At 45.7% G+C, this 13549-nt stretch overlaps 1 protein-coding gene across 1 annotated transcript in view; it reads left to right on the top strand.

The window, feature by feature from the left end:
* LOC142765388 (venom serine protease 34-like) overlaps positions 1-13549 on the top strand; it is a 63827-nt gene that overhangs the window by 25790 nt on the left and 24488 nt on the right. Inside the window, exon 4 of the mRNA XM_075866284.1 lies at positions 2319-2431. Within this exon, the coding sequence (XP_075722399.1) occupies positions 2319-2431 (113 nt within the window). The remainder of the gene's footprint in view (positions 1-2318; positions 2432-13549) is intronic.

Raw genomic sequence — 13549 nt, 5'->3', positions numbered from 1 at the left:
GCTCTACGTAAATGAACAAATATAAGTGCTGCAAAGACCAAGAGCGCTGCTGCCGACCTGAGGGAGCCGACACAGGAAAGCCCGCTTTTGTAGTTTTCTCGGAGGACGTCGCTGACGAGTCCACGCGCAGGCGCAGAGCCTCAACAGCAGATCTTGATCCAAGCCCGACCGAGATATTGCAGATTCCAGTGTATGCCACGTGGACAGCTGAGGGTAGGCTTATCTTTTCGGTCAGGTCGATGTCGGAAGCCGGCTTCACTGGACAGCGTTGCCCAGTTGCTCTGCGTAAATGAACAAATTTAAGCGCTGCGAAGACGAAGAGCGCTGCTGCCGACCTGAGGGCGCCGACACAGGAAAGCCCGCGTTTGTAGTTTTCTCGGAGGACGTCGCTGACGAGTCCACGCGCAGGCGCAGAGCCTCAACAGCAGATCTTGATCCAAGCCCGACCGAGATATTGCAGATTCCAGTGTATACCACGTGGACAGCTGAGGGTAGGCTTATCTTTTCGGTCAGGTCGATGTCGGAAGCCGGCTTCACTGGACAGCGTTGCCCAGTTGCTCTGCGTAAATGAACAAACTTAAGCGCTGCGAAGACGAAGAGCGCTGCTGCCGACCTGAGGGCGCCGACACAGGAAAGCCCGCGTTTGTAGTTTTCTCGAGGACGTCGCTGACGAGTCCACGCGCAGGCGCAGAGCCTCAACAGTAGATCTTGATCTTAGCCCGGTCGAGATATTGCAGATATTAGTGTAGACCGCGTGGACAGCTGAGGGTAGGCTTATCTTTTCGGTCAGGTCGATGTCGGAAGCCGGCTTCACTGGACAGCGTTGCCCAGTTGCTCTGCGTAAATGAACAAATTTAAGCACTGCGAAGACGAAGAGCGCTGCTGCCGACCTGAGGGCGCCGACACAGGAAAGCCCGCGTTTGTAGTTTTCTCGAGGACGTCGCTGACGAGTCCACGCGCAGGCGCAGAGCCTCAACAGCAGATCTTGATCCAAGCCCGACCGAGATATTGCAGATTCCAGTGTATACCACGTGGACAGCTGAGGGTAGGCTTATCTTTTCAGTCAGGTCGATGTCGGAAGCCGGCTTCACTGGACAGCGTTGCCCAGTTGCTCTGCGTAAATGAACAAATTTAAGCGCTGCGAAGACGAAGAGCGCTGCTGCCGACCTGAGGGCGCCGACACAGGAAAGCCCGCGTTTGTAGTTTTCTCGAGGACGTCGCTGACGAGTCCACGCGCAGGCTCAGAGCCTCAACAGTAGATCTTGATCTTAGCCCGGTCGAGATATTGCAAATTCCCGTGTATACCACGTAAACAGCTTAGTGTAGGCTTATCTTTTCGGTCAGGTCGATGTCGTAAGCCGGCTTCAGTGGACAGCGTTGCCCAGTTGCTCTAAGTAAATGAACAAATGTAAGTGCTGCGAAGACCAAGAGCGCTGCTGCCGACCTGAGGGGGCCGACACAGGAAAGCCCGCTTTTGCAGTTTTCTCGGATGACGTCGCTGACGAGTCCACGCGCAGGCGCAGAGCCTCACAGTGGATCTTGATCTTAGCCCGGTCGAGATATTGCACATTCCCGTGTATACCACGTAAACAGCTTAGTGTAGGCTTATCTTTTCGGTCAGGTCGATGTTGGATGCCGGCTTCAGTGGACAGCGTTGCCCAGTTGCTCTAAGTAAATGAACAAATATAGGTGCTGCGAAGACCAAGAGCGCTGCTGCCAAAACTCAATCAATCAAGCAATCGATAACCTTTTTCTTTAGCATTCGGTTTCATCGCAACGGTTAGCGAGGAAAGGCTGCTCGCCAACAGCAAAGTTGCACCATAGCCCATAAAGTTGGTTTCGTTCTTAAGGATGAATTCGAATTTGTTTCTTGATGGGTATGTGTTAGCCCGCAATGCAGACCATTTTATATGGAGATATGAAGGTCCAAGCTGATTTTATTTTGTTAGTCATTTTCTGAAGCCCAATTATGGCATGTGCATGTCCTACCCGAGAACCAGGTGTTGTTTCTATCTCTTTGTTCTCCAGCGTCGATTATCTTACATACCTTTCCGTGCATCACTTTACCGTGCACCAAGGGGGCTAAAAAAACAAACCTCTATGTATACTACAAACTCGGGGCTTCTAAAAAAACAATGCACTGGTTGACAGTCTGATAGTCCTGAACACGAATGACGCCAAGAAATTCTTGATCTTAGCCATAAGCAGCTTGGACAAAACACACTTCTTGTATCTTGCTAGATGTGGAAAATCCAGAGGTGTCAGTTTTTAGGATACCTTTTGGTTATTTGTTTGTTGTTGTTTTTTTTATTCCATAGTTGAAAAGAAATCGAAAGAAGCCGATGCATCCCAAAGAACCCGGCCGCACCTGCGTTGGTTCTGTGCTATCTAGGAGGCACGTGCTGACGGCTGGACGGTGCATATGGCCACGGTAAGTTTCAGTGCGACAAGCTTCATCAAAGCTTTCTCTCTCCTAGAACAGAAGTAATCTGTGGTGCTTTGATGAATTTACCCAGCGTATTTGCAGTCAGTAACGTCTAGAGTACCTAATCAATATTTCTTGTGGCTGATTTAACACGTGTTTATACCTATTTTACAAATCGCCAATTAGTTTTTTTCAAAGTTGCCTAAGTGACCCGTATGCCTAAGTTTCCCAGCAGGAAGCTGCATGTGAGTATGATCTGTGGAAGTTTTTTTTCCTTTAAATATATGTCAGTGATTAAGATTTAAATCGTCCTTCGCAAGACCTGCCACCCAAACAACGAAACACGTGCTTGGTGTGCATTTTACGCGAAGTTCGAACTTAACGTGGAAGTGCTATACTCGGGTTTCAAGTTGGATGTTGTCCTACGAGAGCTCGTTTTATACCATCACAAAATGTTTCGACAAACACTTCATTCATATTCGCGACTACAACTGAGCACTTGCCACTTCTTAGCGACGGCACCTGGAAACGAAGCTAACAAAGTCAACCTTGAAAGGGCATATGTTATCACGTTGCACACGTTGAGAAGCAACCGCAAAGTTCCTTTCTTTTCGCCGTGCCGCACGAAGGTGAACGCGGCACGAGCCTGAAAAGAAGAAAACGATGTCAGGAAGCAGTGTGTCGCAATGTGTGGCATCGTGGTGGAAATATGGCAACGTATCTTTCTATGACTTCCCGATATATATAGACGATGCGCGATGGAGAACGGCACAGATCATGAAGGTGACAGACACTAGAGTAGTGTGTTCTAATCTATTCACTTGCAACGACATACCTCTCCTTTGTGAGTAAACGATTATTCTGCTCATGTGCATTCTTCTCGATATTTGGGCTTCATTAAACGCGGAAGATGCTTTAATTTAAGCAGCCCCGCGGCGGTGGTCTAGTGGCTAAGCTACTGGGCTGCTTATCCGCAGGTCGCAGGATCAAATCCCGGCTGCAGTGGCTTCGTTCACTACGCGGGCGGGAATGTTGCGGGCATGTGTGCTCAGATTTCGGTGCCGGTAAAGAACCCCAGGTGGTCGAAATTTCTGGAGCCCTCTACTACAGCGTCTCGCATATTCATGTGGTGGTTTTGGACGTTAAACCCTACATATCATCACAGTTTATTTTATGTAAGGAAGTGGTTTAAAATATTCTTTGCGTTAAGCGTGTGACTATTTTTCGAATATGCTTGTTTTCTGTGCAACTTGTAGTGCTACTTATGCTCAAAAAAAGCTGCTGTAACCCTTGCCACCGAACATTTGTTATTTCGCATATGTGTATATTCACGCACACCAACGGCCACCTGAAGGTCACGCATAGATAGCGTGCGTAGTAGGCGTATATATATCTCCTTTGAATATCAACTACTGTCAACACAGACAAGCGATTGTTCAGAAGCACATGATCTTGTTTATTAAAAACTTAATCGCATGTGTCGGAGAACAGAAAGAAAGGAGTACTATTTGCTTTATCTCAAGATGCCTGATCCAAGCAAAGCTCTGTTCTGTTATTAGGTGAATGGCAGGCGATTAAGCTTTTGATAGGACAACGGAACTGAATAGGATGCATGCTATCGGCAGCACGAGTCACATCGTATTTACCTCGAAAACAGATAAGGCCTTGCCTGTAGCAGTGTAGCAACGCAGCACTAAAGTGCTAACACCTTTGGGAGAGGCCCGATACACACGAGCCTTCTTCAACCTCGGGCTTGCTAGAGAGTTCTTCAAATTAACGTAAATCTGATGCAGTTCACCGAAGCGGCTTGATGTTTCACTAGTGATGTACTTTATGGCGATTAGAATGACGCGGTCAGCAGCCAGCACCATTTCGTCTTCGACGAAGCAACGTGATCTGACGCCACAATCAAGAAAATTCAGCCCAGTGCCAAGCTAAAGTGGCGTGTCGGCCCTATTGAGCACAGATATCGTATTTTTTATCTACCAGTGTTGCCAGCACATTGAGCATTTTATGACGCTGGGGATAGCAAGTGTTCTCTTTTTTCATCTGCTTTGAAAACAGAGAGAACGTCCCAGGGAGGCATTGGTCTCGTGCTTGTACACGGACCAAACCAAATTTTTCTTCAACTAGAAATTCTCTTTCGAAAAAATACTGCACGTATTTTCATTTAGCTTCTTGATAAAGACGGATAGCTGTAAATCTTCAATTTCTTAACCCTTCCGCAACCTAGCGGTGTTTTGTAAAACGCGTTTGCATCTTTTAGTTTCGTATCAACGGTACAACGCGTTCTGGAGGATCAGTGGTGCAATGCGGTACAACGCGTTCTATAAGCGGTACAACGCGTTCTTGAGGGTCAGAGATGATCACATTCTGTAGGGTCAGAGATGATCGCAATTTCCGGAACCCTCTCCTATGCGGCGGCTGCATTTCCGATGGAGGCGGAAATGTTGTAGGCCCGTGTACTCAGATTTGGGTGCACGTTAAAGAACCCCAGGTGGTCAAAATTTCCGGAGCCCTCCACTACGGCGTCTCTCATAATCAAATGGTGGTTTTGGGACGTTAAACCCCACAAATCAATCATCATCAATCAATCAAATTGGAACCCTCCCCTACAACGTTCCTCATAGTCATATGGTGCTTTTGAGATGGTAAACCCCACATATCAATCAAATCACAAACGCCGACTTCGAAACGAAGTCAGCCAGAAGGGAGAGACTTCTTCAAAATGCCGATTACATACGATAATTTATAGATTTTTTCCCTTTTCTCTTTTTTTTTTCTTTTTTCTTATCTTTCTTTCCTTCCAATTCTAGGTGGGCACGTTCGGCCCTTGCAGCAGACACTCTCTCCCCTTCACTATCAATTCGGGAGCGCCTTTGTACTGTGGTTTCTTTTTCTCTCACTTTTTTTTCTTTCTCCTTTTTTTTTCTTTCTTCCCCTTGACGGGCATATCTCCTCACCCTAGGCTTCTCGGCAGGTCTTTCTGTATATCGCGCCTGCCGCGTTTGTTTCTTGTGCGCGTGCGCGCTACGAGTGATCGAATGCTTTTCACCATCCTACTCTTACCTCTTCTCTTCTGTCTCTTTGATTCCCATTCCCCCCTTCCCTGCGCATAACTGTGGAGGTGCCCTCGATTGAAAGAGGCAGTAACGGGACTGTGCTTTTTTTCTTTCTTTTTTTCTCTTTTCAAAGCCAACTCAGAGATGGCAAACACATAGAAAGTCATTAAACCCTTCACCTATGTCTCTGAAACAAAAACGTGATAAAACTGCTTCATACAATTTTCACAATACCTTATCCGAAGAAATTAAAATATTCCGTAGCTCAGCATGACAGGCAAAGCAATAGTTGCGAGAGCAGACCATTGTACGCCATGGAAACAGCAAGCTTACCGGCATTACAAATAGCAGCAAACATGACTTCGCTCAGCAGGAGTGCTTATGCGTGGCTAGTAGCGGTACTTTGGTTGTGTAGTGGAGCTTCTTTGTCTACCTTACTGCCTTCGCCAGCCTCTTTTCTTGCATTACCACATGTAAATCTAAAAAAACGGTGCGAAGGAGAAGATGCAAGCTTTCGATGAAAAATCCGTAGCTGGGCTTGTGTTGAGCAGACGTTTCGACAAGTGAAGTTGTCTTCCTCAGGATAGAACATTGCTCTTATGTTCAATTTTTAGTAATATGCTCACAGCACGCACGGCAGAGGAAAAGTTTTAAAGGTGCCGATGACTCAAAATAAGGGCTAGTTTATTCGAGGGAAAACGGAAGAATCAGATGGCAGGACTCATGGGCAATAATGCAGGTTGGTGTTAATCACCAGATGGTCTTTTACGGCACTTTAACCTCATGTAACTTTTGCTTATGCAGCTTAGAATAGTAAAATTTGTCGTGAAGCCTCACAACAAATCGTGGAAGGGGCACACTATCAAACAGCACTAGCTTACACCCACCCAAAATTAAAAAAGGCAATCATGCACTTCACTGGTCACCTTTACAAATGTTTTGCCATGTCTTTCAACGAGTGTTCAAGGTACGTTTTCACAAGTTTTTTTTTACACATGCGTTGTGAGTAAAACTTTTAAGTACTATGTAATAAATCAAAGATGAATTGATGAAGTCGGCCACCTACTAGCATCAGCATATTGTTCTAAAAGAAGTCGGAAACACATGGTACAAGAAACCTTCAACACAAATTCTAGTTTAACAACTTCTTTTTTTTGAAAGCCATCGTTTAACGGAATGAACTTCTAGGAGATATACAAGTGACTCTCATTTATTCAAACTCAAAGGAAGTTCAGAATTTTGTTTGAATTATCAAGAAGTTAGAATGATCCGTTGTTCTCATATATTTTTATGGCTCTTGGTCAGTGTTGGACGGAACGGCATTTCAAGATACGACGTTCCAGGGACTAGTTCCTTTTAAGAGAAACAAATGAACGCTACTGTTATATTTTCTATCAGGGGAACTGTATCAGGGGAAGTTTACATGGAACGGCCGAGGGAACGGCGTTCCTTCTGTAAACGTTCCACGACATTGAGTTCACCTTCGCACGCTGCACCAATGTTTTAAGAACGAATCAGTTTCTTAACCGGGCTCTGTCAGGCGTCTGTCGGGATCCGTCCACGAACGGACGGATCCCTCTCCTATAGTAGAGCGGCTCTGCCATAGTAGTGAGCCCTTTTCTATAGTACGGTGGCTAGAATGGGTAGGTGTGCGGAGCGCCTAGGGTTTCTTTGCCACAGAGGGTTCCTCTGCGCTGTAGTACGGGGTGGGCAAAATACCAAGGGGTAGACACGGCACGCAGTGTCGGTAGAGAGGAGGAGGTAACTGCCGAACACTTGATAATGTTCTGTGAAGGATTTCACCCTTTAGTTCAATATGATGGGAGAGTTTTTCAAAGCACTGAGGTTTAGGGACAGAGAGGGCAAAGTAGACTTTAAGTGGGTAGAAATTATTAGGAGGTTTTTTGATTGGTAAATAAAAGCAATAAACAAATGAAAATAAATACTTCACTGCAAAGTACCAGTCCTCAACTTCACTATTTAAAGGAAAAAAAGATAAATGTTATCAATCCACTAAGCCTTACGGCTGGGTGGCATTAGCTGCCGCCCGAACTAATGATTTGCATGTCATTTTTAATTTCCGGCTTTTCCTTGTGTTTTCCATAATTATGACTTCGTGTAAACAAATATTCGCTTTCGTATGCCCTCTTTGCTATAATCTCTGATGAGATTGGCAGTATTGTTAAATAAATAGGTAGAAAATATAGGGTACAGCCTTGTCAGTGCATTCATCCATTTGTCTGCATTGAACAATGTGGATTATGCATTTTTAGCAGTGAGGAAGAAATGCCCTGTAAAAAGACGAAGATGGTTTATTGTTCTTGCTGCCTTCCTGGATTAAACTTTGAGTGATGATTGGATACTGTAATTGTTCCAAAAGTTCAAATCACAAATCGAAAGGTGTTCTGTTATATTCACTTCTCATGAATTGAACATATTCGAAATGCCAAGTATATTTTTCAACTATTTAGCAGTGACGAAAAAACCCCTGAGGAGGAACGCATACTATAACGAGACAGCACTGACTTGTTCTAAATTGTGGATTATCAAAATTCTTGTACGCTAAACAATCTTTTAAGAAACTATCGATTCCGTGCTGATCACAAATTAAGCTGCTTATATTGAAAACCTAATGGTCGCAAGCGATAAAGCCATTTTCACTCTCCTATGCATGATGCTCGTTTTGTTCATTCGGCAAATATATTGTTGATATGCCTCACTTCCATTTATATGAGGGTTTTCTGACGTTGAATCTCTCATATCAATCAATCATCACTTCTATTTAAAAAGCGACGAGAAATCCCCCATGAATTGAAAATTAACCGCTGTATTTGGGCGAACACTTAAAATTTGTATGTGCTGTTCCTGCCTGTTTGAGTTTACCCATTTAAGGTAATAATAGCTTTTTTATTGGTTAAAATAATTCGTGACAAATTATTTGTTAATGTTTCGAACAGTTAATTCTACAACAAATATTCTTGACGCAATTTTGACAAGTTGGTACATAGTAAACTACAAAAGCCACGAAACGTCGAAATAGGGAAAAGCATGTCTCTGCCTTCGTTTCTACTGCTCTGCTTTTAAATGCCAAGCATTTCTCAGTGAACATCGGCGACTTTAAGCGTATCTATCTATCTATTTATCTATCTATCTATCTATCTATCTATCTGTCTGTCTGTCTGTCTGTCAATCTGTGTGTCTGTCTGTCAATCTATCTATCTATCTATCTATGTATCTATCTATCTATCCGCCTACTACTTTTAGCTCTCCTGGCCGTTTCGATAGTGGTATTGATACCAAACTTAGTATGGCACAACATGACTGTATGAAGAACAAATTTGATTAGTCGTGGCATGCAAATCATGACGTGTATGTCATGAATGTCATGATCTACATTCTATGATCCTGCAGCTGTTGTGGTGGTTTCGTTCAAATGGCATGTTGAAAATGTTGTTGAAAAAAAAAACTGGTATCGTATAGCATGATTTCATGGCGAACACAAGCGACAGAACCTAACGTGAAATTCATGACATGCGTGCCATGTAATTCGGATGGACGGAAAAACTTTTTTTAAAAACCTTGCAGGGTTACCGGCCCGGGCTCAGGCCACCCCGACGTATTGTGCGGTGAGGCGCAGCCTTTCCACCGCTGTCCGGGCCCGCTGGATTGCCCACAGTTGGTCGTGCAGATCTAAGCTAGTCAGTGCACTTAGCCAACGCTCCTCGAAAAGGTCCTGTTTTATATTGTCCTCTCGGTATATTACTGTGACCTGTGTGCATTGCCATAGAATATGTGCCATATCTGCGTGTTCATGCTTACAAAGGGTACAGTTTGTTTGTGGGTATTGTCTGGAATTTACTATGTTCAGGTGTACTGGATCTGAAAAGGTTTCTGGTTTGCAATCTACGCCAATCTGTTTCTTGAGATCTGTCTAGCTGTTTGCGCGGTGGCAGATATTCTTCTCGTTGTCGCTTATAATGCGTCAATATGCCATATGTACCCAGTCTGTCTCTGTTGTCTTGTATCGCATATTCATTATTGTAATTACCTCCATCGTCCCCATCACCTCCACCGGAGTCGGGCCCCCTTCTGTTGTCGGTTCGGGGGGCCGGGCCGTCGCTGTCCGAGCCATGGTGGGTTAGTTCTCGCACGGTTCAGTGGGCCTTCTCGTTGATGTTTTGAGGGATGATCGTGTCGTCGATGTTTAATTCCCCCAAGTGCATCTGGATCCACTTGAGGTATTTGGGTACAATTTTGCCGTTGCGGAAGTTTTCTGCTCTGCGGTTCAGGATTTTGGCTGCTTCGGTGGAGACCCATCCCTTTGTGAAATTCCTAATGGCCATCTTGGAGTCACTGTACATTAATCTGTCATGTTTTCGACCATTTACTACGGCCAGTGCAATGGCCATTTCTTCCGCTGCCTCCGACAATCTGGTCCTTACGGAGCCCGCGGTCAAATTTTTCCCTTTTGTGTCTATTCCCGCCATTGCGAAGAAGGAGCCATGCACAACCCTAGTACTGTTATTATTATTTCGGGAATAGCAGGCGGCGTCTACAAAAAGCACACCCTCCCGCACGCTGTGGTTTTTAAGCATCATTTTTGTGCGGCATTTTCGTCTCAACGTTGTGTGCAGGGTGCATATTTTTGGGATGTTTTCCGTAATTATCGCGCACAGAACTTCCGGGTGAATTAGCGTCTTGGGACCTCTAAATTTGTGGTAATAATGAAATTGTTTTCATACTTTCTCTACTCGCCATGGTTTCAGACAATCGTTCGAGTTGCGCTATCCTTTGTGTTTCAGCGATCTCGTCTAGCGTGTTATGTACTCGGAGTTTTAGCGGCCTTTCGTTTTTTGCGTATTGCGGTAGACCCAGCGCAGCTATGTACCCTTTTCTAATCAGCGTGTCGACTTTGTCTTTCTCCGTTTTGTTGCAGTGGACGAACACCACTGCGTACGCGACATGGCTGATCGTGAAGGCCTGGACGAGTCGTACAAAGTTTCTTTCTTTAATGGCCCTTTGTTTCTTGGATACTCTTTGTATTAGCCCAACGGCTGCCATGCTTTTCTTTTCCAGGCGCAATATAGTTTCCCCATTGGTTCCCCTAGCTTCGATCCAGGGACCCTGAACTCTGATCTTCTGAACCAAGGATATCGCCGTGCCATTTCTAGTGGTTATCCTGATTCTTTTGTGAAATTCACTTACGTTTCTGCAATGAATGCCTAGTCTTTTGGGGATGTATAGTAGCAGTTCTGAGTTGCCCGGTGAGCATTTCAATCCGGTGCCATCCAGATGACTCTCGACTGCATCCACCGCATCTTGACATCAATTCTCCATCTCGGCTTCACTGGTGTCGTGCGTGGTCCAAATCGTAATACAGTCTGCATAAATTGTGTGATTGATGCCTTCATTTCGCTCTAATTTTTAGGATTATCCAATCATAACGAGGTTAAACACCACCGGTGATACGAAGGACACTCTCGGTGTGCCTGCGCTCCCCATGTCCACTTGGATGCTCTCCTTTTCGCCCAGTCTAACCGTGGCAGTTTTTCCCGAAAGAAAATTTCTGATGTACTTGTACGTGCACTCGCCTAGACCGAGTTGCGCAATTTGTTTTAGAATGGCTGCGTGCTCGACCATGTCGAAGGCTTTCCTTAGATCTAGCCCAATTATTGCACTCATGCCACGTCCAAGGGAGCGTATGACTTGACTTGCTCCTTTAGTTGTATCATGGCATCATGTGTGGAGAGCCCTGTTCTGAAGCCGATCATGTTGATGTGGTATACATTGTTAGACTCAAGGTAGCAGTTAACCCTGTTCAAGCAATCATGCTCCTTTACTTTACCGACGCAAGAAGTGAGGGAGATGGGCCGCATGTCATTGATTTCTAGGGGTGAACCCGGCTTAGGAATGAGGATCACGTTAGTTTTTTTTTTCATTCGTCGGGTATCTCCCCGTTTCTCCAGCGCTCGTTGATGAAGTCTGTCAAACGGCTCGTTCCCTGGTCGTCAAGGTTGCGGAGCATCTTGTTGGAGACTTTGTCGGGACCTGGAGCTGACTTGATCTTGATAGTCAGCAGGACTGCCCTGATTTCTTGCTGTGAAAATTCTGTGTCAGGATCTTCGTTGGGAGAGCCCGGGTATTACTGGTGTTCGACTGCCGGGGGTCTGCCACGGTAGAGCTTGACGATTTCATCACCAATCTGATGGATGTTCTATTTATACGTGTGTCTTATTTTAATCATTTCCGCTTTCACCGCCGTTTTTGGTGGCAGACGGGTCCAGCAGGTGCTTGAGGATTTTCCATGCCTTGCCTGTGTTTATGTTGCCGTCCATGGCGTCGCACACTTCGTCCCATTCCTGATGGCATAGCTGGGTACAGTGTGTTTCGATGTGGTTGTTTAGCTCGGCGAGTTTTCTCCTTAGATTTCGATTGTGTTTTCGCCCATGCAGCCGTTTCTGAATGCATTTTTTGGCTTCTACAAGGTGTGCGAAACTTCTGTCCATACGCATTGAGAAGGTTCCGTCACACTCATCTTCCTCTTCTCTTCGAGCCAACCAGTCATCCCACTCCATTTCGGTTGTGGCTTTTTCTACGTCTCGTAGAAGTTTTCTGCTCCATTATTCTATGTTTTCCATGGGTCCCTGTGCTTTCTAGTTTCTACGTTTGTGGAATTTGTCACAATCTATGCGCCTGATTGTCCGTTTGAAATTCCTGGTAGTAGGATTGCCTAGGACAATGCTGAGGATCCTATGATCGCTTCCCAGTTCTTCAAAGGTGTTTTCCCACGTAATTCGTCCGGCATTCTTGCAGAGGGTCAAGTCCGGCGTGGTGTCCCTGTGAAGACCTACGCCGATTCTGGTGTGCGAGGCTGGCTCATTCAGAATGGCTAGTCCGGCCTTTTCGATGAGGTGGGCAATGTTTTTTCCTTTCTTCGACGAGCGCTCATATCCCCACTGCGTGTGTGGAGCGTTACAATCTTCTCAGATAACAAGTCGAATGTCGCCTTCGATGTTCATCGTTTCGTTAATTAGTTCTTCGAAATTATGTTTTAGGCCCTTTTTAGACGGGCTGCTGTATACGAGCCCACATAAGACACCTCTGCCGAGTTCCTGGTCACCATGTTGCAGTGTTGCCACTTCAAAGACCACACGCGATCTTTTCAAAGATTATTTCGGCCCATAGAGAAAGCCTCCCATTTGGCTTCACTCCCGCAACAAGACCAGCGTCACCCCCGTGGTGCCTACCACAGCCACAGGTGTGCCTCACTATTCCGGGAATAACGAACAAGAGCCATCATTCAACAGTGGTCCTACGACAGGTGACATTGTCGCTACTCAGCGAAAAATACGGCCAGAGGACCCACATTTACACCGATAGATCGGTCTCGGCTGACAGCTCCACAGGTGCTGTTGTCATCCCGGCGTACCAGGTCACTATAAAGCTCAAACTGTCGCATAGGACAACATCCACAGCAGCGGAGCTTGCCGCCTTACGTGGTGCTATACATTATATCGCGGAAGCCCGACCTCAAAAATGAGCTGTGTTCTGTGACTCCAAGGCATCCCTTCAGAGCTTAAAATCAGCTTTACGACAGAGGGAGCATCAACAACTAGTGAATGAAATAAGAGAAGTGATTCACGAAGTTTTATCGAAAGGACATGACTTGGTGTTTCAGTGGTTACCGGGACATTTTGGTATTGTCGGTAATGACCTTGCTGATAATGCTGCCCGATCCGCCCACGCGGACGCCCAGACAACCCCAATTCCATTGTCGAGAACCGACGCTGCAAGGGGCCTTCACTCGTTCGCTAACACTATGTCAGAAACTTGGCTGAGTGACCCCAGTGTCAGGAACCGCCGCCTACACAAATTGGACCCATCGAGAAAGCTTAAAGTTCCATCGGACCTCTCCCGCCAGGGTGCAACTTTACTGTGCCGCCTGTGGTTAGGAGTAGCTTTTACAAAGGCGTACTCCTTTCGCATAGGAATGGCGGATAGCTCCCGATGTGAATTGTGCGACACTGACGAGACAATAGAACATCTACTGTGTTCATGTGAA

This window comes from Rhipicephalus microplus, chromosome 1 (genome assembly GCF_043290135.1).
Source record: "Rhipicephalus microplus isolate Deutch F79 chromosome 1, USDA_Rmic, whole genome shotgun sequence".
Lineage (NCBI taxonomy): Eukaryota > Metazoa > Arthropoda > Arachnida > Ixodida > Ixodidae > Rhipicephalus > Rhipicephalus microplus.
Note: the sequence above shows the minus strand (reverse complement) of the source record. Positions and strands in the feature narration are given on the sequence as shown.